The 26,678-nt window shown below is 48.7% G+C and overlaps 3 protein-coding genes across 6 annotated transcripts in view; 2 read left to right on the top strand and 1 right to left on the bottom strand.

Moving 5' to 3' along the window:
* Positions 1 to 442: 442 nt before the first annotated feature.
* GCHFR (GTP cyclohydrolase I feedback regulator) lies at positions 443 to 4,840 on the top strand. The gene is made up of 3 exons (XM_043919226.1): positions 443 to 1,286; positions 3,005 to 3,099; positions 4,319 to 4,840. The coding sequence occupies exons 1-3, from the start codon at positions 1,251 to 1,253 to the stop codon at positions 4,440 to 4,442; spliced, it is 255 nt and encodes an 84-aa protein (XP_043775161.1). The 5' UTR covers positions 443 to 1,250; the 3' UTR covers positions 4,443 to 4,840.
* A 159-nt stretch (positions 4,841 to 4,999) lies between these two features.
* The window catches only part of DNAJC17 (DnaJ heat shock protein family (Hsp40) member C17), a 28,392-nt gene continuing 6,713 nt past the window's right edge, over positions 5,000 to 26,678 (bottom strand). Inside the window, exons 2-11 of one of the 3 annotated variants that reach the window (XR_006343863.1) lie at positions 15,121 to 15,190; positions 14,769 to 14,827; positions 14,472 to 14,559; positions 13,019 to 13,104; positions 12,689 to 12,785; positions 12,074 to 12,117; positions 11,661 to 11,738; positions 10,524 to 10,858; positions 10,191 to 10,301; positions 5,000 to 5,195 (exon numbers count right to left, since the gene is read on the bottom strand). Coding sequence is in view for 2 of the 3 variants with exons in the window: in XM_043919219.1 (XP_043775154.1) it covers positions 10,457 to 10,858; positions 11,661 to 11,738; positions 12,074 to 12,117; positions 12,689 to 12,785; positions 13,019 to 13,104; positions 14,472 to 14,559; positions 14,769 to 14,827; positions 15,121 to 15,190 (924 nt within the window). In the remaining variant the exon portion in view is untranslated. The other 2 variants (XM_043919221.1, XM_043919219.1) reach the window with 2 other exon arrangements.
* C12H15orf62 (chromosome 12 C15orf62 homolog) lies at positions 5,193 to 9,239 on the top strand. 2 transcript variants are annotated; one of them, XM_043919223.1, is made up of 2 exons: positions 5,193 to 7,205; positions 7,496 to 9,239. In XM_043919223.1, exon 2 carries the CDS (start codon positions 7,502 to 7,504, stop codon positions 8,030 to 8,032), a length of 531 nt encoding a protein of 176 aa, XP_043775158.1. In that variant the 5' UTR covers positions 5,193 to 7,205; positions 7,496 to 7,501; the 3' UTR covers positions 8,033 to 9,239. The 2 variants fall into 2 exon arrangements, with proteins under 2 accessions (XP_043775158.1, XP_043775157.1); XM_043919222.1 differs by having other exon boundaries at positions 7,333 to 9,239.

Below are 26,678 nucleotides of genomic sequence, written 5' to 3'. Positions count from 1 at the left end.
GAATCCGAGCCTCCTGTGTCTCCTGCATTAGCAGGCAGATTCCTTACCACTTCCCTGAGCTTTCAGGGAAGCCCCTTCTTTAGGGTTACAACTTGCTATTTATCCCTTGTATTTCTCTCCTCACTGGTCAAAGTGCTGGAGGCACAGAGAGAGCCCTGTAAGTGCCCTTCACTGAAGTGAAGATTTTTCAAGAGCCTGGGAGGGAAGGTTACAAGCTGCCTTTGTTTTGCTTTTCTTTTTTTAAAAACCAATCACAGCAAGGCAGATGTCATAACAAGGCAGATGAAGAATGTTGTCAGATTTTGACACCTCCAGATGAGGGCGTGAGCACGTGTGGGTGAACTAGCCGCCCTCCTTGGTGGCTGGTTCGGGGAGTTTCTTTTGTCCCAGGTGTTGCCTCTGTTCTCCTGCACGTGTGCCGTATCTCTCCGGCTTCACGGGAAGCTCTCTGAACGGCCAGATTCCACTGGTTTCTGTCTCTCTAGGCCTGGCGCTCAGCGGAGTGCTCAGTTCTCTTACATACTTACCTACAAGGCCACGGAAATGCAAGGTTCCGCCGCTGCGCCAGGAACTACAGTCGGGGAAGCGGGAGTGCGCAGCGCACGGGAAGGGGGGTCTCCTGTCTGTCTGCCGTGGGCTTAAGGAATCTCCGGAGAGCGTCCTGGGTCGGAAGTGGGGATCCGATAAACGTTTTAGAGGAGTCTTTGGGTGAGGTGGGCAGGAGCTTGGGAGACCTCAGTGGGGTCGCCCTTTGCTCCCTGTTGGGCTTCACAGGGGCTGCGACGGGGACCAGCAGGACTTTGGAACTTGTTACTGGAGGTGTTGCGATAACAAGGAGCAAGGTCAACACGCGCGCTGGGCGCCACGGCCCAACGCAGCCAGCAGAGCTCGGGGGCCGCTCCCATCTCCGGCGCGCCGGTGCGGAAGCGATCCCCCCGCTACCCAACAGAGGTCCCTCCTCGCCGCCGGACGACCCTCGGAAGCGGCGTGTGACAACACAGGGTCCCAGTGGGTTGCCCCAGGGCTGGGGGAGGGTCTCGATCTCCGAGCTCCGGGCGCGTCAAGGGCGCCCGCTCCTGATTGGCCGGTCGAGGGGCTCACGGACCAGGCGCTCAAGGATTGGCGCAACCGGAGGCCAGAGTCGGAGTAACTGGACTCTAGGTTGCTGGTAGCAGTCCCGGAGCCTGAGGGGCTGGCGTCGGCGCCCGACACAAAGTCCAGGGAAGGAGCCTGGCCGGGACGCGCGCACCATGCCCTACCTGCTCATCAGCACCCAGATACGCATGGTGAGTACCCGCTGCCCGTCCCTGGGAGTTGGCGTTGGGCCCCGGGCGGGGGGACGCTGCCGGCCGCACCTTGGCGCCTCCCTCCCGGGCAACGCCTGCGGGTGCCCGAACGCGGAAGCCGCCTGGGACACGCCTCCCCCGGGCGGCGGGGAGGGAGGTTGGAGCTCGGACCCTGCCTGGATCCAGGGACTAGGGAGCTCCGGCGGCCGGGCCCCTCCTGCGCCTGGAAGGGGGGCTACGTGCTTGCGTCCCCGCCACCCAGGAGTTCCGGGCGCCTGCAGCTCGGGTTCTATCTGCCTGCGGGAGGTCGAAGCCTCTGAGAGGGACCCAGAAAGTCCTGCTCTCACAAGTGCAGAACCCACTGCCCTACACAGAGCCGCTCCGCCGGGCAGTGAGGGCTGGGAGGAGGGGACTAACCTAAGCAAAAGAGGTTTGAAAAAGAAAAGGATGTGCTACGACACTGAGACCCCTGTGCCACGTGGCCCGCCTACAGCTACGAGCTGCGCCCTTGGGCACTTCCAGGAAGAGCCCTCCTGAGATCTTAGAAAAGACAGAGAAGAAAGAACCCGGAGACGGCCAGGAGGGTTAGAGGTGTGAGAACATCCATTCAACAGTCAAGCCACGCCCCTTTCCCTGGGCACAGTTTCCTCTGCAAAAAGAAAGTGCTGACTGCTCAGAGTATGACTGGGTCCCCACCGTGGGCAGCAGGATGCTCGCCTGCCCCTTACCTCTCCAGTGCTCCGGTGATCCATCAGGAGGTACACGGCTCCCTAGAGATGCAGGAAATAGCAGAAGAGCTCTCTACTGGATGGGAGAAGTCTTGGCCATGGTTTAAGAGCCAGTCAGCTGTGCAGATGGTAAAATGTAGACTCCTGGGTCCCTTCCCAGATCTCCCGAAGCACTCTGTAAGCCTGGAGTTTGGGAACTCAGTGCTCCTGAAGCAGTTTTTTAAACTAGCAGTTTCATTGGTATATGATACATATAGAATTCACCAATTTAAAATGTACAGTTCAATGGCAGTGGGTTTTAGTTTGTTTTGGCTTATTCAGAATTGTTCAACCATCACCATAAGCAATTTTAGAACATTTAGAACAATTTTCATCACCTTAAATAGAAACCCTATACCCAAACCCTGAACCTTAGCTGTCACTCATTTCCCCTGGGCCCCTCAGCCCTAGGTAACCACTTGCCTACTTTTCATCATAATATATGGTCTTTGGCCTGTTTCACTTACATGATGTTTTCAAGGTTCATCCATATTGTAGCATGCATCAGTACTCATCCGTCTTTATTGTCAAATAAAATTCCACTGCAAGGCTATATCACATTTTATTTATCCTCTCATCAGTTGACAAACATTTCAGTTGTTTCTACTTTTTGGCTACTATGAACAATGCTACTGTGTGTGCAAGTTTTTATGTGGACATACATTTGCATTTCTCTGTTCTCTGGGTGATTCTGATACACAGATACACGCATTGGTGCCTAGCAAGAAGGTGCCAGTGTTGGGCACTGCCCGGTCCAGCCTAGAGGGGCCAAGGAGGCCCCACATTGCTCAGCCTGATGACTGATGGACTCCACCCCTTCCCAGCTTGTGTTTAGTCCCCAAGATTCCTTCCCTCTCCCTCCAGCCTTTAACTGAAGTGGGCTCAGATAAAGGCTAACAGCACACCTCGACCTGGCAGACAGCCAAGCAGCCTCTGTGGCTTACCTTGCAGGAGGTGGGCCCTACCATGGTGGGCGATGAGCACTCAGATCCAGAACTGATGCAGCATCTGGGGGCCTCAAAAAGAAGTGTCCTGGGAAACAACTTGTAAGTAGTAGCATTCCTAAGACTCTTCTCCCTGCCAGCCCCAAGGCCTGTCTTTGTTCCATTTACACAAGACAATGCCCTTGCCCAGCCTCAGGACCCCTCTGCCTGCATCCTGGGGATCTGTCCTCTGTAGGGTGGGTCCCATCTGCAGCCTCACCACAGCCCCCCAGACTTGTTCTGAGAGCTTTTCAATTGGCCCTCCCTTCACAAGGGAGCCCCTGGACAGAGTCCGGTCCCCTGAGGATAGACTTCTACAAGTGGACTGCTCCTTGCCTTACCCTTTCATCTCTTAAGCTGAATCCCATCAAAGCCAAGACAGGCACAGAGAAAGGCTCTGGCTTGAAGAGCTGACTAACAAGGCTCAGCCCTAGGAACAGGATGCCTGGGTCCTGCTTCCAGTTCAGCTGCTGCCTGGGGACTAAACCACTTCCCTCGGCATCCTTCACCCCAGCTCCAAGTCTAAAGGGTGATCATTACTTCCTCTTCTGCCCCTCATTCCTTCCTACCCAGCAGACCCTGTCCACACAGGCTGGAACTCCTAAGAAAGGTCACCAGAGTGTACCCCAGTTAAAAGAAGGGAAAGAGGAGGTGAGCTGGCCCTAGCCCCTTGGTCAGGGTTGGAGGGATGAAGCCAACCCCATCCCTTTGCCATGAGGCTTTTGTCTCTGAGATGCCCAGCCTAGGGCTTGAGCTCTTTATCTACCTGATGGCCCTTCAGAATCAATTAACCCTGAAAGAAGGGAAGCCAAGTGTTCTCCATCCTAGGGGACAGCACCCACAGCCAGGAGCTCTTGAAGGCCAACCTTATTTCTCCAGGTCTGCAGGACAGTCAGGCAAGAGGACAGAGGCCTGGAGGATGGCCCTGGGGAAAGGAGGCTGCTCCCACCAAATTGTCAGTGACCCAGGGCATATGGGCTATTTTCAGACTAACAGGGGTGTTACTATCTGGATGACATCAGAAAAGCTGCTTTACTCCTCTTGATTCTCTTTCTTATAAATATAATGGAAATAACAGTACCTCGCTTGGGTTGTTGAGAGGAATAAATGAGATGATGCAAAGAGCTAAGCAGGTGACGAGGCAGGGAACATTTGCAGAAGGCAACCTGCAAACAGCAGTCCTATTAGGAGTGCTTGTGACAGGCCGAGTCTGCAGCAGCCCCTAGGTTGTACGCGGGGCTGTGCTGTGTACCCTCTCATGCCACTCTCCTTCTCTTCGCAGCTCTGAGTACTACGTGAATGACCCTCCTCGAATAGTCTTGGACAAGCTGGAGCGCAGGGGCTTCCGTGTGCTGAGCATGACAGGGGTGGGCCAGACGCTGGTGTGGTGCCTGCACAAGGAGTGACCCTCCCACGCTGAGGAGCGCCAGTCACCCCTTCTTTGGAGTGGCTGCCATGGGCCCCGACCCCAAGACCCTGCCTCGCTCACCTCCCTGCCCCTTCTTCCCAAATCGTCCTTCTCCTTGGCCCAGCACCACTGAGCAGTGAATGGCCTTCTCTGAAAACTGTTTCAGACAGTGTGGAAGGGTACAGCCCCTGGCCCTGGTGCCCCCAGCTGCCCCTCCAGCTTCAGGCCTGGCACAGGCCCTGGAGGAGGCCCTATTCTGTCAAAAACTGAGGGGCTGACGAGCCAGGCTGCCCCTGGCAGGGAGCTGGGTGCCCCTGTGGAGCAGAGCTCCAGGACTGGGTGGGTGGGGCCTGCATAGCTAGTCCAAGCCAATAAAGGGCTATGATGAGAGGCTGCTCCTCTGCTCTGCTGGCCACTGACTCTCACCAAGTGGAGCGCCTCCCTGGGGTCAGCCCACTCCCTGGGAGGGAGAGCCAGGCCTGGGCAGAGCCCAGAAACCAAGGCCACGCTTGGGTAGGCCCACACCCTATACCTATGTATGCAATAGAGGTAGACTCTTAAAAAACATAAAGTTTATTGGTGATGTTTAAGAAAAGGGCTGTGGGAGGGGAGGGCTGGAGGCAGGAGGTTACGTGGGCTGCCCCGCTTGGTCCTCCTGCTGCATCTGGGTGATCAGCTGTTGCCGCTCAGCTGCCTGGCGCATGCGCATCATGACGAGGCTCTCGTAGTCCCTCTCGGACACCACCGAGCCCTGGGGACAGAGGGAGACAGGGAGGGATCAGGGTGGCAGAGCAGTGTCCCACAGATTCCAGACTTGGAGGACAGGGCCTAGGCAGAGCCGCCGCCAACGGTCAAGGAGGGAGGCTGCCTGGGAAAGGAAGGACCGTGGAACATCCCACAATCCCAAGTCACCCATATTCCCTCACAACAAGCAGGCCTTTGGCCCCAGGCCAGCTGCTCAGCTGCCTCCCTCCAGCCCATCAAGCAGCTGTCACCCCACCACACCTCCCCCTTTCCCAGGCCCTTCACATCTGCAGTCAGCTCGGTGAATTACTTGCTCATGCTCTAGCCAGGCCCTCGTCTCCCTTCATGCCCTCCACCCCATGGTTTCTGCTTTTCACAAGTTCCCAGGGAAGAGGGCTTGTTGAAGGTGCAGAAATATACCGGCTCTGCCAGGAGGAGGGGAGAGCACTGCCCCCTCCCAGTTGCCCACCCTGCCTGTGGTCTGGCTCCTGCTAAGGACACAGAGGGAGCCCCACCCTAGGAGAGGGAAACAAGAGGCCAGCCTGCCTCCTAAAAATACACACCAGGGCTCCCGGAGGGCAGGGCCCTGCTTCTTTTATGATCTTGCCAGCACAGTGTGAGGGATTAAAGAGTGCAGTATTTTAATAATCAAAAGAATAATAAACAACCACCTCAGTAGGCCAAGGCTGTGGGCTGGAGAGGCGGCTCTGCAGGAGAGCCCCGAGCCACTGACCTCATGCCCTGATAAGGTCTGCAGTGGGTCTTAGATCCACTTCCTCCCTCTGTGCAGCTGAAGCTGTGAGAACACGGGCAGAGCCCACCAGAGGTGGCACAGAAGCAAGCCAGGCCAGAGGGGGCTGCACAGCAGAGAGCTTTTCATAGTACCGCAAGCTGGTGCACCTTCGCGGAACAAGCCAGGAAGAAAGTTTGGTGGTCAGTGACCCAGGGAATAAGAAGGGAGTGGCTGGGGTTAAGATGCTAGGCCCTGGCCAACTGGTTTGGAGTCGGGGATGTACGGAACCAGGAAGTGTTACTCGGCCCAGATCCCCCTGTTCCTCCCAACAGCCCCACGCCTCCTCCTCTCTCCAAAGCTGCAGCAACTTCAAGGAGAGTTGCCCTCCCCACCAGGCCCACCTCTTAGGCTTGGCCCAGCCCCTTCCCCGGAGGACAGACCCCAGATGAGGCCCACACAGCCTGACAGGAAGGTAGGACCCTGGCCCTCAACTGTCCTTTCCTGCCGTGAGGCCACCTGGGTAAATCAAGGAAGGGTGAGGAAACAGCAGCCCGGTTTGATGTCAGGCCAAAGGGAGGTCAGTTCCTTCCCCAAGGTAATGCTGCTCTGCTGAGAAAACCTGAAGTCACCCTTGGCACACCCCGGGGAGGAGCCAGCACTTTATAGGTGCAGGGCTGCTCACCCTTAACACACCCTCTGCCTCTTTCCTCCTCCCCATCCCTGTGGGTTTTGCTAATGAGGGCCTGTCACTGGGTCCCAGGTCTGAGTCACCCACACCAGTGACAGGTCCCTTCCTTCCCCAATAGTCATTCCACACACCTTTCAGTTACCTCCCACCTCTGAGTTCCTCACTCCAGACACACAGGAGCTGGAGAGCCAGGCTGCCCGCCAGGGCCCAGAGCACTGGGGCTGTGGAGAAGAGGAGGCAGCGTGGCGACAGCCACACAGCAGAGCTGCCCCCGGACAGTCCCCAGAGGAATCCTAAGCTCCCTGGGGCCCCAGGGTGTTGGCCGCACAGCCCAAACCCCAGCCTGCAGATGCTGCAATTACCTCAGAGCGTGAAACGCGACTTCCCACCTGACTGAGTCACCTGAAGACAACAAAACATCGCCACCGCCACACGCGGTCACAAACAGCCAAGCCACTAATCACAGTCCGGGAGCTACCAGCAGAGAGGCCGGTCCCCTGCCGGGGCCAGGAAGAAGCCAGCCAAGCCGGTGAGAAGCCCGGCCCGGGGAAGACAATGCAGCTCTCATCTACCACGGCTACCAGAACTCCAGCTCCGTAAGTGCTGTTTCCTCCTCCTGGGGTTTTTCCATTACCCTATGGAGTAACCGGGCCACTCCTGCCCCTCTGGGAAACTCCTGTCTTGGCTCTCCTGGACTGCCCTGCACGCCCTCTCATCATCCAGGATGCTCGCCCACGCTCCGTGCTGAGCAGAAACCCGGAGGCCTCTGCTTCTGCCCGCGAGGGCTGCCTGATTCTCGCTGTTCACTGCTCCAGCGGGGCCCGATGGTCCCCAGCTGCCCTTGACCGGGCTTCTGAGGTACCAGGCTGGTCTGCACCCTCCCCAGGGCCCTATGGAGACTTGGCGCAAAGGCTCCTTCCGCAGCCCCTCCTTCTTCAAGCGGCTGAGCCTGGGGCGGCCGCGGACACTCCGGCGACAGGGCAGCGTGCTCAGCCAGGCCAGCACGGCTGGGGGGGACCATGAGGAATACAGCAACCGAGAGGTCATCCGGGAGCTGCGAGGGAGACCGGATGGCCGGCGCCTGCCACTGTGGGGGGACGAGCAGCCCCGGGCCACCCTGCTGGCCCCGCCCAAACCCCCGCGTCTCTACCGGGAAAGCTTCAGCTGCCCCAACATCCTAGAGGCCCCCTCCGCAGAGTACACTGCCGCCTACTCTGCCACCCTGCCCTCCGCGCTCTCGGTGGCAGACACCCTCCACCGATCCTCCGAGGAGGACCTTAGGGACATGCCCCCATTCCAGAGGACACCTGCTCCGGACCTCAGCGATCCCTTCTTTTCCTTCAAAGTGGACCTGGGGATTTCACTTCTTGAGGAGGTTCTGCAGATGCTGAGAGAGCAATTTCCCAGTGAGCTCAGCTTCTGAATGGGGGGAGGGTGGGCAGAGGTGGGTGACTGAAAGAGGTGGGAGCCTGGGAACCCAGAGGAGGGGCAGTCGGGGATTAAGTTAGGGATAGAAATTCAGGTCCCTGCCTGACCCCCTGGGGTCCTGAACAATTCTCTGAGTCACCCCAGGGTGGAGGGACAGAGGGACAGAGGCAAGCCAAAAATGTGAAGGGGGCACCTGCTGGCAGGAGCCCTGAAGACAGCTAGCTAGGCTGGGAAGGGAGGCCACGCCTGCAACCACAGGGACCAGGCAGAGGCCTGGATGGTGGCAGAGGGATGGTGGCTTAAGGGGCAAGTCTGGGAGTGGAGAACACAGACTGGGCTCAGAGATGGGTGTGCTGTGCCAGCTCCTACATGTGGCTGCTTAAAGTCACACTAATTAAAACTAAATACAATAAAAAATTCAGCCCAGTCACACTGGCCACATTTCAAGTGCTCAGCAGCCACATATGACTAAGGTTTACCACCCTGAACGGCAAACGGTGAACGGTAACGTTACTGGAGAAAGTTCTATTGGGCCACACAAGCCTAGACCACAGCCTGGTAGGGGCAAGGGAAGCATATGGGACCTGCCAGGGAAGGGAGGGGCTTGTGGGGCAGGAAGAGTGAGGCCGGTGGAGATACAGAGTGTAACTCAGGAAAAAGTCCAAAGAAATTGCTAGCAGGAAAGGGGGCGTGAGAGACTCAAAGTGCCAACACAGCTGCCCAGAGCACTCCCTGGAGCCCAAGGAAGGAACTCGAGGGAATGTCAGGCACAGACAGCTTGTGAAGAGAGGCTTTGGGGAATTCTGGGAAATATCAGTGATGGGAGCCCTGGGGAAATGCAATGAAATATAGTGGCAGTTTTCCCTCCTTCCTGCACCCATGAGAATATGGGAGGTCTGATCAGGGGACAGACACAAAGCTCAAGGCTGTTACAGTGAAGGGGCACAGCTGGTCTCCAGAATCCCCACCAGGACCGAGGAGCTTTGCTCAAAGCCTCTGACGATGGGGGTTGCGGCGCTACCCTGACGCCTGGCCAGAAGACCTGGAACCGGAGCCTGGCTGGCGGCAGGTGGTTCTGACACACACTGCCTCCACGATGAAAGCCTTATGGCCTCCCCCTTTCTACTCCTGTGTGCATGTGCTGAGCGGAAAGCTCCCCTGTGGGTGCAGATGATAAATAAAGTTCTTTATCACACAGCCTATGCAGTGTCATCTGGGGCTGTGAAATGCTGGGACTTAATGGGGGTGAGGCGGGAGAAACAGTCTCTAAAGAGTCCCAGGTCAGGCTCAGAGCAGTTCATTTTCCTCCTCTGTCCAGGGTCTGGGACACACTCCAGAGAACACCCCATCCTCACGGGTGAGGGCCGTGTCAGAGAGCAGGGGGACATGCCAGAGGCAGTGGGAGCAGAGCCCTTGCTGACCTGCTGAGGGGCACTCTTCTCCACAGAGGGGCTGGAACACATCAGCCTGAGGCACAGACCCCCAGACGCTTCAGAGAAGAGAGAGCTCTTGCCCCATCATAGTGGGGGCAGGTGTGACCTGGGCCGGGTATGTGTATATATACATTTATGGGGGGGGGGTGCGGAGGTGAACACAAGCCTTCGTGGGGCCGTGGGGACTAAGAGCTGCTGTGTGGCGTTGTCAGCTCAAGTCTGTGCTTCCCCCCGAGAGTCGGGCACCAGGTAGCTCTGTGTCGGCAGGGTAGTCAGTGTTATTTCTAAAGAGGAGATGTTGCCTCTTGACAGCAGGTCCCTGTCTGGGACAGCCACAGACACACCTGGAAGGAAGTTGGGGAAGGAGGCAGCTACCCTCTCCCCAGCCCTTCCCTGAAGTGCTGGGTCATCTCAGCACCAAATGCTTCTCACAGCAACCAAGCGACCCACAGGCCAGGGCAACACCTTTGGATGATGATAAGAGCTCCCAAGGGAGACCAGAACACAGAAAGTAAGGTCTAAGAGTTGTGGGTAGGGTAAGCCAGCCTGGAAAGAGGCAGCAAGGAATCACAGTCCTCCCGCTTGGGTGGGCAGGCCTGCCAATCTCTCTGTAGTCCCGATGACTGGGGTTTGTGAGGAAAGGGCCCTGAGAAGAGCCCAAACAGGAAGAGGCACCCCGAAGCTTGAGTAGGCCCAGGAGGGTAAGGCCCAGCTCCTTACCTGGGACAGTCCTGGGTGGTGGTGGCCCATCGTGCTCTGGGGCCGTCCCTCCAACCAGGAAATCTTCAGAGGGTTATCGACCAGGCCCACTTCATTCTGGACAGCCAGCTCCTGTCAAATACAACAGCCAGTCCCAGTCCCATCAATCCAGTCAGCTACACAGTGGCTCTTTCTACCCTTACAGAAAGAACCAGAACCAGCACTCTTATCCTCCAAGCAAAGTGGAGCAGCCTTCATGCGATGGTGTGCTGAAGCTCTGACTCTCCTCATGGGAACTGTGAGTCTTCTGACTGGGCAGTGGGGGAGGGGAGAAGGCTCTGTGAGGGTCCCCACCTGGAGGCACACCGGCTTCCAAGGGAAGGTGTGGAGCCAGGCAGTAGGAAATGACACCATCCATGGAACATTCTCCAATCCATTCCTTCACTCACTGTGCCTCCTCTCCCAGGACCTGCGGACCTCGGGGAAATCTTGGCTCTGAGCTGGCCCAAGGAGTGGGGACACCTAAGCTCAGAGGGCCCACAGAATTGAGTTCCTCCCCTGGAATGGCAGGGCTGCTGGTGGCCCCCAAAGCCCCAGAGAGCACTCACCGCAGCCTTGACGGTTGCAAACTCTACCACAGCGGTGCCTGCCTTCTTACTGGAAAGTACCAGGTTGAGCACCTCTCCGTACTGTGAGGGTAAGGGGTCCTGGTAAGCACGGCCCAGCCTTCAGGATGGCCCAGCTCACACTGGAGATAAGCCTAGGCCGCCCAAAGGCAACCAAATCATTTTGGGTTGGGGATAACCTGTTGTTGCTAGGTTCCCAGAGAGGGGATATCAGAGATGGGAAAGAATGGTTTTTGTGCTGTGTTGTTTTTTTTTCCAGGAATGCAGGAGACAGCAAAGGAGAGCTGGGCAGACATGGGGATTTGGACCAGCAGAGACACACAGCTGCCTCCATGATTGAAGGAGATGGAGAGGATGGAGCTTTAGTGTCAGGTACCCACCTCCTCTCTCCCCATACACCCAGCCAAGCCCCTTACTTCTAAGGATGACAAGGGCTAGATCTGGCTGGAGGAGGCACATGGCAACACAAGTAACTGGAGGGCCATGACTCGAGTAGAAGTCTTTAGACTATCCTATGGTTTATGGCTTCCCTGGTAGCTGAGCAGTGAAAAATCCGCCTGCAACGCAGGAGCCACAGGAGATAAGGGTGCAATCCCTGGGCGGGGAAGATTCCCTGGAGGAGGGCATGGCAAACCACTTCAGTATTCTCGCCTAGAGAATCCCCACAGACAGAGAAGCCGGGCAGGCTACAGTAAATAGGGTCACAAAGAGACCCAACTGAAATGACTTAGCACATAGTTTATGGCACAGAAAAAAAGGGGGGGGGCAGGTAGAGATGTGAAGGAAGGTTAGGCCTGGAGATCCTGCGGTTTGGGCTGACGTGGGGACTGAGATGATGGGTAAGAGGGAAGTCAGCAGAGCAGACCTTCTGAAAAAGCCGCAGGAGGACATCTCTGGAATAGCCGCCTTGTGACTCAGCTTCCTTCTTGCTCTTCCACTTGAGCTGAAAAGACAGCAGTGGGGGCCACCATTAAATACTGACTTCTCAATAGGACCAGACCATGCACCTGAGCTTTACAAACTGAGCAGACACCTCTCTGGTCTTCAAGGCAGTGGTATTCTAGGGAGCACTCCCCAGAAAATGCATTCCTCTTGAAAAATGGACAGGCAGGAGGCCTGGTCAGCCACAGTCTCAGGGCTCTTACAGAGCCTATAATATGCAGTGGTGTGGCTCCCAGAGATCCAGTGTCCTCACTACAGGTCCCGGTGTCCCTGGAAGCATCTCTTCTTGCTGAGAGGAGGCAGTATGAGGTGGCCTGTGGGCCCTGCAGGGCTCACCTTTAGCTTGGGGGTTTCTTTGTTTTCAGGATTTTCTGCCATTCCTAGAAAATTTAGGAAAATTAGCAAGGTAGGTTATGACAGAGAGGTTCCCCCAGGGGAGACAGAGTCTAGGGCCACAAGGACCTAGAAAAGATCACTCCTGTCCAAGGGCAGTATTTGCCCCGCCCTGCTGTGGAGCCTGGGAGGGCAATTAGAAGCAGTCCCACCCTCAGCCCCAGGAGCTACCACCTTAGGGTAGCAGCCCAGCTGCCTGCTGGAGGCCATGATCAGCACTCTACCAACGAGGGGCTGTGAATGCCTTCTGGGGGCAAGAGACAGAGGTATAGACCTCACAGTTCTACTGAAACAAAGTGTCCCAGAGCCTTCCCCACCCTGCCCTGGTGATCTGCTCCAAAAATAGAGCCAACATAAATGGGGCCAGGAGATCTCAGGCAGAGTGAAAAGCCAATAAGCCCCAGAGAACTGTAGGAAAGGACAGGTGGCATGTGTCCAAGTGGGGTACCCGGAGGGTTCCAGCAGGTAGAAGCTTCCAGATCAACTTCACCGAGCAGCCAGTGTGGCCACCGTGAGCCACCTCAGAGTGGGAGGCTGGTGTGGGGGCCAGACTCTCACCTCTCAACCTCTGCTCCTGTTCCTGACGTATCTGCTCCCGGATCAGCCTCTGCTGTTCCTCCAGCTGCCGGGAACCCTCTTCTCGAAGGCGTTCGATCTGTAGAGTGGGGGTTGGGGAGGGTGACAATTCTGTGCAGATCCAATTCCAGGTTGGCTCACCTTGCAACGGTCCCTGGGACGTTCCACCTGCAAGCTAGGCTCAGCAACCTGCGGGTGGGACAGACGACCCAGATCCCACAGGGGAAGGTAGGAAGGGCACGCCCGCCACAGCAGCCTCGAGTTCCACCAGCCTCTTCCTCCTGCGGAAGGTCGCAGGGGCTGGATGCTCACCTCCTGCTCTAGTGTCCTGGTGCTCCCGCTTTCCTCCTCCTCCTTGCTGCCGAGGGTCTGGGCCTGCCGCTCCCGCGCCTCCAGGTCTAGGCACAAGAGTTGGATGACCCAACGTCTGGTCTAAGCAGTTTCTACATGGCCCCAGCCATGTATGGCTGCTACCCCAGTCTCATGTATCATGAACCCATCCAGTAATTCTGCCCCTTCCCTCCATGCCCATGTGCTCCCAGATTCATTTCCATTGAGAAAGTAGTCACAAGGAAGAGGACAGGCTCCAGCTGACTGGCTGGGGTCTGGAAGAGTTACAGCAGCTCCCGCTGACCAAGCTGGTTCTCTGAACAGTGAACAAGGTGTGGGTGGGTGCTGATGTCAGCAGCCCAGGGCCATGGGTCAGGGCTGCCAGTGGGTGGAGCCGCCAGCCTCTGTTCCTGCGGTTTGGCACCACAGCCTGCAACCTTGCCTCGGCTTTGATGCTCTTTCCCACCACTGTGCTTGAGTTTCCACTGTCTCCTCTACCTGCCCCTCAACTCACATTTACCAAGCCTCACTGCAGACCCAGCTACAGGGACCCAGCCTCCACGAAAGGACATCACCCCAGGGCCTGGAGCCCTTCCCACCTTCCAAGAGAAACCTGCCTGTGGCTCTGTCCCAGGCCAGCTGCTGCGGCAAATGCTTCTCTCAGGTCTGGGACTCGCTGCTTTCTTTTCTCTTCACTTTACTTACCTAAACTCCAGGTTTGTTTGTTTTTGATGGAGGTACTGGGATGGTATATGTACGTAATAAATATATGGATGTGAAACAGGCAAGATGAAGGGGAGAAAAATTGAGTGAAGAATGCCTGAACCAATCTTGTGGGAGTAATGAAAATGCTCTAAAATTGATTTAGAGTCATAGTTGCACGATTTGTTAAGTTTACTAAAAATCACTGAGTTGTTCACTTTAAATGGGTGGACAATCGGATATACAAAATAATGTCAATAAAGCTGTTTTTCAAAAGGTGACTGTCTGGCTCTCTTCGGATCCTTCTGAGGGGATTTCAGAGTGAAAGCTCTGTGCAGAACTGGGAAAAATGAAACAGATAAATGACAGCACGGCCAACAAGGACACTGACTGTACTCGTGTTGTGTAGGTTCAAATCCTGGTTCCAACACGTTCTTATCTTTTTGGTGAATTAGCTTCTTTTGTTTATAAAAATAGGTTTCGTAACACCCAGCTCTTTGGATAGTTGTGATAATTAAAGGAGGCAGTAAAACATCTGTCATAATGCTTAGCTAATAGCACACCTAGTCATTGTTATTATTCCTAAGACTGTCCTGCAGGACAGGGTTCTCTGCCCAGGACTGGGGCCCAAAGCTCTGAGTGGCTAGAACTGAAGCGACAGGAGCAAAGGTGGGGAGCTGCATAAAAACAACCCAGGGAAACTGCAGGGCACCAGCACCACGATGACACCTACCGAGCTTTACTTTCTTCCTTCTCTCATCAAGTTTCTGGGTCCTCTCTGCCGCCTGCTTCTTGGCTTTCCTGACCTTGTCATAAGCAGCCTGGCAGAAGGAAGGAACACAGAGGAGCAGTCAACGGGCTAACACACACAGAGCCAGGCCTCCTCCCTGGCCCCGCCACTAGCCCTAGAGCTAGTGAGGCAGTCTGGTAACAGTCTCCAGGCGAGGACAGCATGGCCGAGCATAGAGGATGAAGCACGCCGTGGTCTCTAAATGTAGAGGACAATTCAGACAGAGGAGGGTGAGCTTACCCTGGCGGCAGCATCGGTCAGTACCTCCAAGGCCTGAGAAAGCTGGTGGAAGAGTTCAGCTAAACATAGAGATCAAAAAAGAGAGAGGAGAAAAGTAAAGTTAGACTTGGTGATGGTGTGCTCTCTCAGAAAAGCACCTCAAAGCCACAGGCTGCTGGAAAGGAAGACATCAGCAGATGCCCAACCAACAAAGAAGGGTGAGTATATCAGCAATTGATCAGATGCCCTTAATGTGTGAAGTGCAGCCACGGGCCCAGTGCCCAAAGTCAGGCTGCGTGCGCTGACCTCCATGGCACTCACACCACACCCAGGTGGGTTGGGCTCCTTCTCCCCATGCCTAGGAGAGGCTCACCTGCTTTCGGATTATCCGGATTTTTGTCTGGGTGGCAGGAGAGGGCCTTCTGTCTATATGCCTTCTTCACCTGGAAGAGTCAAGATTGGGTTATTCATTCTCTCACCCCAAGACAGACAGGAAAACACTGCTAACGGGATAAGAGAAATCCAGGGAGGGCTCTGCATCGCTACAGGAAGGTTGCCACACTGAAATAGTCATCTTGCAACCACAGTAGAGATCTTCAGTGGAAGCAAAAGCTATGGAGGGAGCTGAAGGCTGCCCAGCAGCAGGGTGGGGCCTGCTTCCTGCCAAGCGTCCAGTCTCACCACCGTGGATGTCAGAGGCTCCCGGCAGGGGCAGATTCCCCCTAGCTACCCAGAAACGGGCACTCAAACAGTCTTAGTGTAATGTAATGTACACCAGGGCAACATTTCCACAGGGAAACTTAGCCATCAAAATTTTAAATGTACTTTCTCTTTGACTTATTATGGAATCTGGACTTGTAAAAGCATGCCAAAATAAATATACAAGGATGCCTACTAAAACATAGTTCATATAAGCCCCAAAGTAAAGCCAACCAAAATCTCCAACAACGGAGAGACTCATTTAAGAAATCATCATAGACAAAAGCCTATATGTGCTGTCCAGAAATATCTTCAAGTCCTCATTACAAGAAAAAAACTGATTAAGTATGATGACAAACAGCAAATCATTATGTTGTACACCTGAAACTAATCCAATGTGATGTGTCAATTATCCCTCAACTTAAAAAAAAGAAAGAAGTATCTTCAAGGTATAGTGCATGAAAAAAACAAGGCTTAGAACAGTATATATTAATATGATAATTTGGGGGTTAAAAATAAATAAAAAATAAAAGAAATGTAAATAGTTAGAAACACTAGAGCATGTGCAAGCCTTTGTTTTCCTTTTTTCCCTCAAAGCAATCACAAGAAACAGTGGTTTCTTTTGGAGACAAGCTGAAAGTGGAGGGGAAAGAAACATTCACTTCTCATTGTATACTTTTCTGTAGTCCTACTTTTCAAACCTTAAACTAGTCATTATTATTATTATTTTTTTTTTTTTTGATAACAGGTTATCTTGGTGGGGAAGCTATGGTCTATTTTTAGTTTTCATCTTTGCACCTCTCTATTAAAAAGAAAATAAGTATTATTTCTTACATTAGTAAAAATAAATAAACATAGCTACCAAGATTCTCTTTTCCATATTCCCCACTCATAAGGGAAGGCAGAGCACAAAATTGCAGAAATCCTCTGCTTTCTGAGGCCTTGCCCTCACTCTGCCTGTACGCAGTACCTACTGCTCAAATCTCTTGGGAGGAGAAGCCCCTAGCCCAGAACCTCTACCAGTAGCTGAGCAGACCAGCTCTCCAGGCTTCCTACGAAGAACCAATAAACATTTCAATCCAAAGTGTGCTAAAAAAGGGCCTTCAGAGGCAAGCAGCCAGCACCCCCAGGGGAGGGTCCGTGGCCCAGGGCCAGCTGCACCTTCGGCCACACCTAGCCCAGGACCTCTGGGGTGTGCTGCCACCTGCTGGGCAGAGCTAGAACCACACCTGCACTCGCCCAGGCAAGCAAGCCCATCTGTTAATAGCTCTCCTGGCTGAGCCTGAGGAAGCAGGAACCACTCCCAGCACAGGCTTTGGGCAGAAAGAGCATAAAAGTTCCTCCCTGTCCCCCAACCTTCCCAACTGCCCGCCTATTTTCACCTCCTCACCCCAACCTAGGTCTTCACCAATAATAAGTAATGACAACAATAACAAAATCCAGCTTTTTTTTTTTTTTCACTATTTGTGGTTCAGTCATTCAGTCGTGTCTAACTCTTTGCCACCCCATGGACTACAGCTTGCCAGGCTTCTCTGTCCTTCACTATCTCAGACTCATGTCCATTGACTCTGATGCCATCCAACCATCTCATCCTGTCGCCCCCTTCTCTGCATTAAAAAATAATAATAAGGGAAGAGGCGGTGATAGTTTCATATATAGTCTTACATTTGAAATGTCATCTTTTACTCTTGAGGCAACATATCATTTGTCATTCCGCCCTTTACTCTTTCTTTTCCCTCCTCCATTTATGCCCAGGGCCTTATTTCTTTTTTACTTTAAACCAAGCCTTTATTACATATTCTTTATATTTGCAGGCTTCCCCCATGGCTCAGTAGTTAAAAAAATCCGCCTGCCAATGTAGGAGGACCAAGTGTCTTTTGTTTTTTCAATAAGTAAAACAATGCAAAAATATATAAAGAGAGAGAGAACTAAAAAGCTAACGTTCTTTCCCTATTTCCCCAGCCCTCTTTTCAAAGTCCTTCCCCCTGATCATTCCAACAAACAGAAGTCTTTGGGGTCTTGTTTCTGCCTCTCTGCCCCCACCTCTCTGTTCTCTCTGATCCCAGGCGCTGTGTCTGAACTGGTTGAGAGGAAGAGGAAGGGAGAACAGGGTGTCTATTGTCTCAATTTACAACACTGCCCTCAGGACCAGAATTAGCAGGCATGCCCTACAGAGGCTGAATTTTGTGGAAGATGGTTTCTTTTGTATCATGGAGTTTTTTAAAGTGTTACCCGTTCTTTTTTGTAAATGTGAAAAAGGACAATAAGAGGGAGGGAAGAAAAAAAAAAAAGAGGGAGGGAAGGAGTAAGAAGGAATAGTAGGAAAGCAAAATAAGAGGCAAGAGGGGGCTGGGTGGTAGAATATTCTTCATTTTCTTTTCTTTTTTTAGAGAATGCTTTATAGTTTTTTATTCTAAAGGAATGATATTAAATAGCTTTGTGTTTTATATTTCATTTTAATGCTCTATATCAGAAAGTTGTTTTTTTAAACTTAAACAGGAAAATTGTTCAAACAAAAAAACTAATTATATAATTATGGGAAATTAATCTACATATATTAGTTTGTTTTCTCATCAATTCTCTTTCCAGAATATGTTCCTTCAACAAATGTCTTTAACAGTCTCATCAGATTTCATTTGAAGCAACAGTATAACTAGACCAAGGTCACCTCACTCCCCATCTGGGTGGACCCACATCTTATTCCCACCCCTCCAGTCTCCCACACACTCAACATCTATAACCAAACACAACTGCCCCAATCAACTTGATGTATACTGGACCCCTATCCCCTCAAGGCCTAGCCTGGGCCTCCATTTCCGAATCACCCCTTAAAGGTGTGAGGAGTTGAACATCTGTGTTTCAAAATCCTATTGGAAAAAATTACCAGTCTCATGAAGTGGCTTGATGAGTAAGGGGAGAGGTGAGGTCAGAAAGTCAAGGTCATGCTGGTATTCATTCTTAGTGAGGAATGTCTACAGATAGGAGGGGAGCTCTCTGAGAGCCCTTTGGTACAGCACCAAATCTACCCCACCTCCTGGGTCCACTCATGGAGCATCGAGGATACGGAAGGACTAAGCTGAAGCTGGGGATACAGAGAATAATTGGGAATTTCCCTGACACTGAAGAGGAAGGACACTGCTTAGCAAGGAAAATGGCTGTGAAAACAATGAATTATACTACAGTTGTAAGATGCCTGTAAGTGAGGGCCCTAAGAATGGGGAAAAAAAAAAAAGAGAGAAGTTAATTTTAGCCTTAAAGGCCTCACACAGGAGATAACATCTGAGCTGGATCTGAAAGGTGAGTAATAGTCCTCCCAAGCAGAGCCAGAAAGGGTATTCAAGACAGAGGGTGTGGAAGGACCTGACTTCCCTTCAAGCCCCAGACCAGCTCAGAGGAGAAATATGTTTTCCTTTAATGAGGAAAAGGTACTGAGAACAGAAAAGGACGTGAGAAAGCAGAGACGTAGTTGCAATAAAACATGGAAGTAAAAATAATGTTTTTGTCAAAGAATATTTTGATTAAAAAAAAAACCTTCGACCAAAGAAAAGTAACAAAAGAAAACCAGGAAAAGAATAAAATTCACACAAACAAGTTTTAAAAACACAAACTTGGTATGAAGAAATGCTAGGGAGTGAGAGCATACATGAAGGCAAAGAAATGCAAAACTGGCCTGAGAAGAGGAAAAAAGTTAAAGTTAACTCAGGTGTGCTACTGAAAATACAAGAAACTTAACATGATTCATAAGGTATGTGTGATTCAGAAAACAGAGAGTAGACCAATTAGAAGGAAAAGCCCCACAGTGCATATGAGCAGGGCCAGATGTGGAAAGCCTTCTAAGATCAAAAGTAATGAATCAGGATGAATGACTAAAGAGGCTTTTGGGGTCTCCAAGCCCAAAGAACTTGAACCCCAAAGTTCTCTTTGAGCTAATGAGAGTTTGTTGTGAAGCACAAAGACAAGATTAATGGAACATATAAGCATGGCCAAGAAACAAACAGTAATAAATGTAAAAACTCAATGTATGGTATAAAGTATTACTAAAATCCAACATAATGAGTGAAAAAAGTTAGTTCATCATAAGCCATATACCAAAATAATTCCAGATAGACTAAAAAAAAAAAAACCTAAACACAAAAAATGAAACTAAAAGAACCTAAAGAAAGAAAATGATGGGACTATTAATCTACTTTTAGTGTGGGGAAGAAATTCCTAAGCATTAAAACAAGGGAAGGAATCACACATACATGCACACACATGTATATGTACACAAAATGAATGGATTTACAATGAAAATTATTTAATTTATCTAAGCAAAAAATCATAGACAAAATTAAAAGATGAGGGGGGTGGGAGGGAGGCTCAAGAGGGAGGGGATATATATATACTTATAGCTGATTCACACTGATGTACAGTAGAAATCAACAGAATGTTGTAAAGCAATTATCCTTCAATTAAATACAAAAAAGAAACAAGTTAAAAACAAAAGGACAAGGGAAATGATAACTGAGAGAAGTATGTGCATGAAACACGACAGACAACAGTCTTTACTATACAAAGAAACCATGCAGAAAAAAAAAACACAAGAAAAAGACAAACTACAAGAAAACAAGAGAACATGAAGAGAGAATTCATAGAATATAAATGGTTGACATGAAAAATGTTCAGCCTCACACATAAAAGTGCAGACCCTGTGATCCAGCAAGGCCTCTTCTAAAGAAATACTTAGAAGTTTATACAGTATTTATAAACATTGCTGTTCATTATAGCATATTTATAAAAGAAAAAGTCAGAAATAATCTACATTCCAAAATGGTTGCTAGCACCTACCATGTAGCAAGCTCTTTTTGAAGTGCTTTATATACAGTAACTTACTTAACTCTATTTTTTTTAAATAGGATTTCTCTTCTTTTTTTAAAAAAAAATCTATTTATTTAGCTTTGTCAGGTCTTAGTTGCAGCATATGGGATCTCTTAGTTGGGGCATGTGAACTCTTAGTTGGGGCAAGCAAACTTTAGCTGTGGCATGAGAGATCCAGTTCCCTGACCAGGGATCAAACCCGGGGCCCCTGCATTGGGAACACAGAGTCTTAGCCACTGGATCACCAGCAAGTCCCAGTAACTTACATAACTCTTAACAAGTCCCTATGAGGTAGAAATTATTATCCTCATTTTACAAATGAGAAAACTGTGACATAATGAGGCAATCATTATGATAATGAAAATCCATTCAATGAAAAACTATGCAATCATTATTTCAGACAATAACTGTTCTATTCTAGCCATATACCATAGGAAAAACTGTGGCTCCCAATCACCCCCTGCCATCAAAGAAGGAACTGGGAGTCTAGACTTCCACCCTCACCAGCTGTAACAAAGCACCCCAAACCTTTTGCCAGAGTTGTGTCAGAGAAGGCCGAGAAGGGAATTCATGCTCACTAGATGAAAATATAAAAATATTTCTGAAAGAGAGCATTATAATTGACATTTACTTTTCACAGTGAGCTTGTATTACTTATCACATCAAGAAAAAAAATTTGTTAAAAAAAAAAGAAACATAATTAGCCAGAGCAATTAGACAAGGTAGAGAAATAAAAGGCACCCAGGACTTCCATGGTGGTCCAGTGGATAAGAATCCACCTTGAGATGCAGGGAACACGGGACTGATCCCTAGTCAGGGAACTAAGATCCCACATGCTGTGGGGCAACTAGGCCTGTGCACCACAACTACTGAACTCACACAAGATCACAAAAGATCCTTGCACGACACAACAAAGATCCCACGTGCCACAACTAAGACCCAAAACAGTCAAATAAACACAATTTTTTAAAAAGAAACAAAAAGTATCCAAATCAAAAATGAAGAAGTAAAACTGTCATTACTTGCAGATGACATATTATATATAGAAAACCCTAAAGAGTTCACCAAAAAAAAACTGTTAGAATAAAAGAATTCAGTAAAGTTTACAGGATACAAAATCAACACACAAAGGTCTGTTGCATTTCTATGCACTAACAATGAACTACTAGAAAAGAGGAGTTAAGAAAACAATTCCATTTACAATTTCATCAAAAAGAATAAAATATCTAGAAATAAATTTAGCCAAAAAGGTGAAAAACCTGTACACCGAAAACTATAAGACACTGATTAAAGAAGTTGAAGAAGACCAAGTAAGAGGAAAGATATTCCAAGCTCATGGTTTGGAAGAATTAATATTATTAAAATGTCTTTACTACCCTAAGCAATCTACGGATTCAATGCAATCCATATAAAAATTCCAAGAGCATTTTCACTGAAAAATTTTTAAAAATCCTAAAATGTTTATGGAGCCACAGAACACCCCAAATAGGCAAAGCAATCTTGAGAAAGAACAAAGCTAGAAGCATCATACATCCTGATTTCAAACTATACTACAAAGCTATAGTAATCAAAACTGTATGGTATTGGCATAAAAGCAGACACCTCAATCAATGGAACAGAATAGACAGCCAAGGAATAAACCAACACATATATGGTCAATTAATTTACAACATAGGAGCCAAGACTATGCTATGGGGAAAGAATGGTCTCCTTAATAGATAGTTTTGGAGTGGGGAGGAATAAACTAGGAGCTTGGGATTAACATACACACACTACGTACATAAAAAGACAACAAGGAGCTACTATAGAGCACAGGGAACTTATTCTGTAATAACCTACATGGGTAACAAATCTGAAAAAGAGAAATATATTTATATGTAAAATTGAATCATTTTGCTCTCCACCTGAAACTAACACAACATTTAAATCAACTATGCACCAATAAAATTTTTCTTCAATAAAATTTAAAAAAATAAAAAATACTGTTGGGGAAAGTAGGTAGTCACATGCAAAAGAATTAAACTGGATCACTATCTTACACATACACAAAATTTAACTCAAAGTGGATTAAAGACTTGAATGTAAGACATGAAATCATAAAACTTCAAGCAGAACACATGGAAATTAAGCTCCTTAACACTGGTCCTGACAATGATTTTTTTTCCCCTGGATTTGACAGCAAAAGCAAAAGCAACAAACAAAAGCAAAAACTAAACAAGTGGGACTACATCAAACTAAAAACCTTCTGCAAAGCAAATCAACAAAATAAAAAGGCAAACTATGAAATCAGAGAAAATATTTGCAAATCATATATCTGATAAGGGGTTAATAAAAAGACCCAAAATAAACAACAAAAAAACCAATCTCATTAATAGATAGGCAGAGGATCTGAATAGACATTTTTTCCAAGGAAGATATACAGATGGCCAACAGGTACATGAAAAGATGTTCAACATAACTAACCATCAGGAAAATGCAAATCAAAACTACAATAAGATACTATTAATACCTTATACCTGTTAGTATAGCTATTATCAAAAAACAGAATGTGAGGATGTGGAGAAAAGTGATCCCAGGTATACTACTGGTGCAGCCACTACAAAAAATTGTATAGAAATTCCTCAAAAAATTAAAAATAGAACTACAAGGAATTCCCCGGCAGTCCAGTGGTTAGAACTCCACACTTTCACTGCCAACGGCCAGGGATCGATCCCTGGATGGGGAACAAAGATCCCACAAGCTGTGTGGTGTGGCCCAAATAAATATTAAAAAGATAAAAACAGAACTATCAAATGATCCAGCAATTCCACTTCTGAGTATTTATCCAAAAGAAATGAAAACACTAACTTGAAAATATAGTGAACCCTGATGTTCACTGCAGCATTATTTACAGTAGCCAAGACATGAAAGCAACCTAAGTGTCTTCTGATGGATGAATGGATAAAGAAGATGTGAGATTTTACATTCAGCTCAGTTCAGTTCAGTTGCTCAGTCATGTCCGACTCTTTGCAATCCCATGAACCATAGCACGCCAGGCCTCCCTGTCCATCACAAACTCCCAGAGTTGCCTCAAACTCATGTCCATCGAGTTGGTGATGCCATCCAGCCATCTCATCCTCTGTTGTCCCCTTCTCCTCCTGCCCCCAATCCCTCCCAGCATCAGGGTCTTTTCCAATGAGTCAACTCTTCGCATGAGGTAGCCAAAGTATTGGAGTTTCAACTTCAACATCAGCCCTTCCAATGAACACCCAGAACTGATCTCCTTTAGGATGGACTGGTTGGATCTCCTTGCAGTCCAAGGGACTCTCAAGAGTCCTGTCCAACACCACAAGGCACTCAGCTTTCTTTATAGTCCAACTCTCACATCCATACATGACTACTGGAAAAACCATAGCCTTGACTAGACGGACCTTTGTTGACAAAGTAATGTCTCTGCAATATGCTGTCTAGGTTGGTCATAACTTTTCTTCCAAGGAGTAAGCGTCTTTTAATTTCATGGAGATTATACATACACATGCCCAAACACACACACACACACACACAGACAGATAGATATACTCAATGAAATATTACTCAGCTATAAAAATGGAAATCTTGCCATCAATGACAACATGGATGGACTTTGACGGCATTATGCTGAGTGTCAATGAGTCAGAGAAAAATACCATATAATCTCATTTACCTGTGGAATCTAAAAAACAAACAAGAAACAACTCATAGATATAGAGAACAGATTGCCCCAGAGGCAGGCAGTTGGCGGAATATGGGTGAAGGGGATCAAAAGGTATAAATTTCCAGTTATAAAACAAATAGCCATGGGGATAAAATGTATAGCATGGCAACTATAGTTAGTTGCTGTTGTTTACTTGCTAAGCTGTTTCCGACTCTTTGGGACTGCTTGGACTGTAGCCCACGAGGCTCCTCTGTCCATGGGATTTCCCAGGCAAGAATACTGGAATGGGTTGCCATTTCCTTCTCCAGAGAATCTTCCTGACCCAGGGATAGAACCCGAGTCTCTTGGATTCTTCACCGTTGAGCCACCAGGGAAGCCCCGTGCTGTATATTTGAAAGTTACTAAGAGAGCAGATCTTAAAATTCTTATCACAAGGAAAAAAAAATTGTAACTATGTACAATGATGGATGTAATTTAATTAGGCTTATTTTGGTGATTATTTCACAATATATATATATCAAATCATTATGCTGTAACCTGAACTAATATAATGTTACATGTTAATTATATATTAAAAAAAAAAAAAAAAGGCAAAAAACCAGGGATGTTTAGCTTCTTTCAACTATTCTAAGCTAGAAAGCAACATGGTTCACTGACAGAAAGAAGGTTCTGGAATCTAACAGATAATGTTTAAAAATTTTGAATCTTCTGCATGCTATGAGCACAATCTGGGGCAAATTACCGAATCTCACTCAGCCTTAGGTTCTTCAACTACATAGTGTGGGAAGTATCCCCTACACATAGAGCCATTGTGAAGATTAAAGAAAATAATCCATGTGAAGTACCTAACAAAACCAGGTACTCAATATAAGGTCCAAACCTCTTGTTTATCCACTCCTAGGAGGGAGGTAAATTGTGACACCAACCCAGGAGGTAAATTGTGACGCCAACCTGACAGAAACTTCAGGAAAGGACCCAGGTCAATCCAGTATGAATTCTCAAGGTATACAAGGCTGGTTTCAGGAATGCTGGGGGCAGTTCTCAAATTCTATCCTTGGTCAGCCCCCAAGGGCTATGAACTACCCTCATTCAAAGTGTAGGGAGCACAGGTAGGTAGCCTGAGATCCTCCAGAGTGGCCATCAACAAAAACCCAATGCTGGTCAAGTGTGTCTGTCTTGATTAACTAGTTATTACAATCTTTCTGTCCTGATTAACTAGTTATTACACTCTTTAGCTGCTAAGCCGGCCCTGGGCAAGGCCCATTGCTGGGTTTTAGCCTGGAAGGCCAGTTCTGACTTTGAATCAGTTGGCCTGCAGTTTGGTATTCTGTGCTATAAACAGGACTCCCAGCTCCGCCCATCCCTCCTGGAGTGACTAGTACCTGAAAAATTTCTCATCACATAAACACAACTCTCCTGCAACAGGCCTCTGAAAAGCTTCTGTGTCAATATTGTTTATTATGAAATAATTCCACCTTACCAGCAGCTCAAGAGGGCAAAAGGATGCAATAATATTTTTCTTAACTATGATAAGTTGAGAAGGAAGAGGGACTTTCAGAAGAATAAAGAAACAAAACAACTTCTGTGTTATTATGTGAGAGAGACAGGACTATCTAATCCCAAGGTTGGCAGCTCCTTTATGAAACAGAGTCTGCAGGTGCTCAGACACCCAGAGAGGGTTGAAGCAGCCACTGAAAATTGCCAAAAGCTACTGAATATCTCAACACTTGCAGTATTCCTTCTTCACCTATAGGTTTCTCCTAAAAACTCAGGTCTCCTTAGCACTTGGAAATAGTCATTTACATTTCCCGAGACTTCACAGAAAGGACCTAGGTGACAATTGAAGGGCTTCTCACCCAAAGTCCCTGGCCAGACCATGATTTTTCAGAGAACCAGGCTGTATCCAAGACCCAGCCCCAGAATGACAGAGATCTGATGAACCTAAACTCTATGAGGACTTTAAACTCCAATTTGCAAAAGTGTGGTCTTTTCTCCTAATGCCTTTCAAAAATACTATAGGTTACTCCCTTCCCCTCTCCATCCTAGGACACCACTTGAGTTTCATCAGTCTTCCATCACGCAGGATCATCACTCAGAACATAAACTACTGAACAGCAAAAAAAAAAAAAAAACTACTGAACAGTACAAAATGTTCAGATGTTAAAAAAAAAAATGTTCAAATGTTACTGAGGACACTCAGGCTTTTCCTATGCTTCCTCGGGTGGTGATGATCTTAAAAAAAGTATATTTGACTGAGCCGGGTCTTAGTTGTGGCATGCAGGATCTAGCTCCCTGACCAGGGATGAAACAAGGGCCCCCTGCATTGGGAGCACAGAGTCATAGCCTCTGGACCAACATGGAAGTCCCTTAAATTCTACTCTTTTATAGAAATATCTCTTCCCTACTAGACTGTGCCAGATACCAGCATATCTTTGGGAGTGCTTATAAATCTGCTGTTTCTTTTTTGGTATGGCCTGGAAAAACAGACACACTGGTTATGATTGTACTTCAAATGAGAGCACACAGGTATAGGAAATTATGGGGGTTCTTAGAAATAAAGGGAACGTGCTTTAGGGGACAGGGAGTTTTGCTTATCTCCAGGGCCCAGAACAGTGCATTGGGCAGCGCCTGGCACTCAGTAGGCACACAATAAATATCTTTTGAATGAAAGGGGCAAACATCCATTTGTTCTCAACCAAACA

Source organism: Cervus elaphus, chromosome 12, assembly GCF_910594005.1.
Source record: "Cervus elaphus chromosome 12, mCerEla1.1, whole genome shotgun sequence".
In the NCBI taxonomy this organism is placed as follows: domain Eukaryota; kingdom Metazoa; phylum Chordata; class Mammalia; order Artiodactyla; family Cervidae; genus Cervus; species Cervus elaphus.
This window is presented reverse-complemented; position numbering and strand designations above follow the sequence as displayed.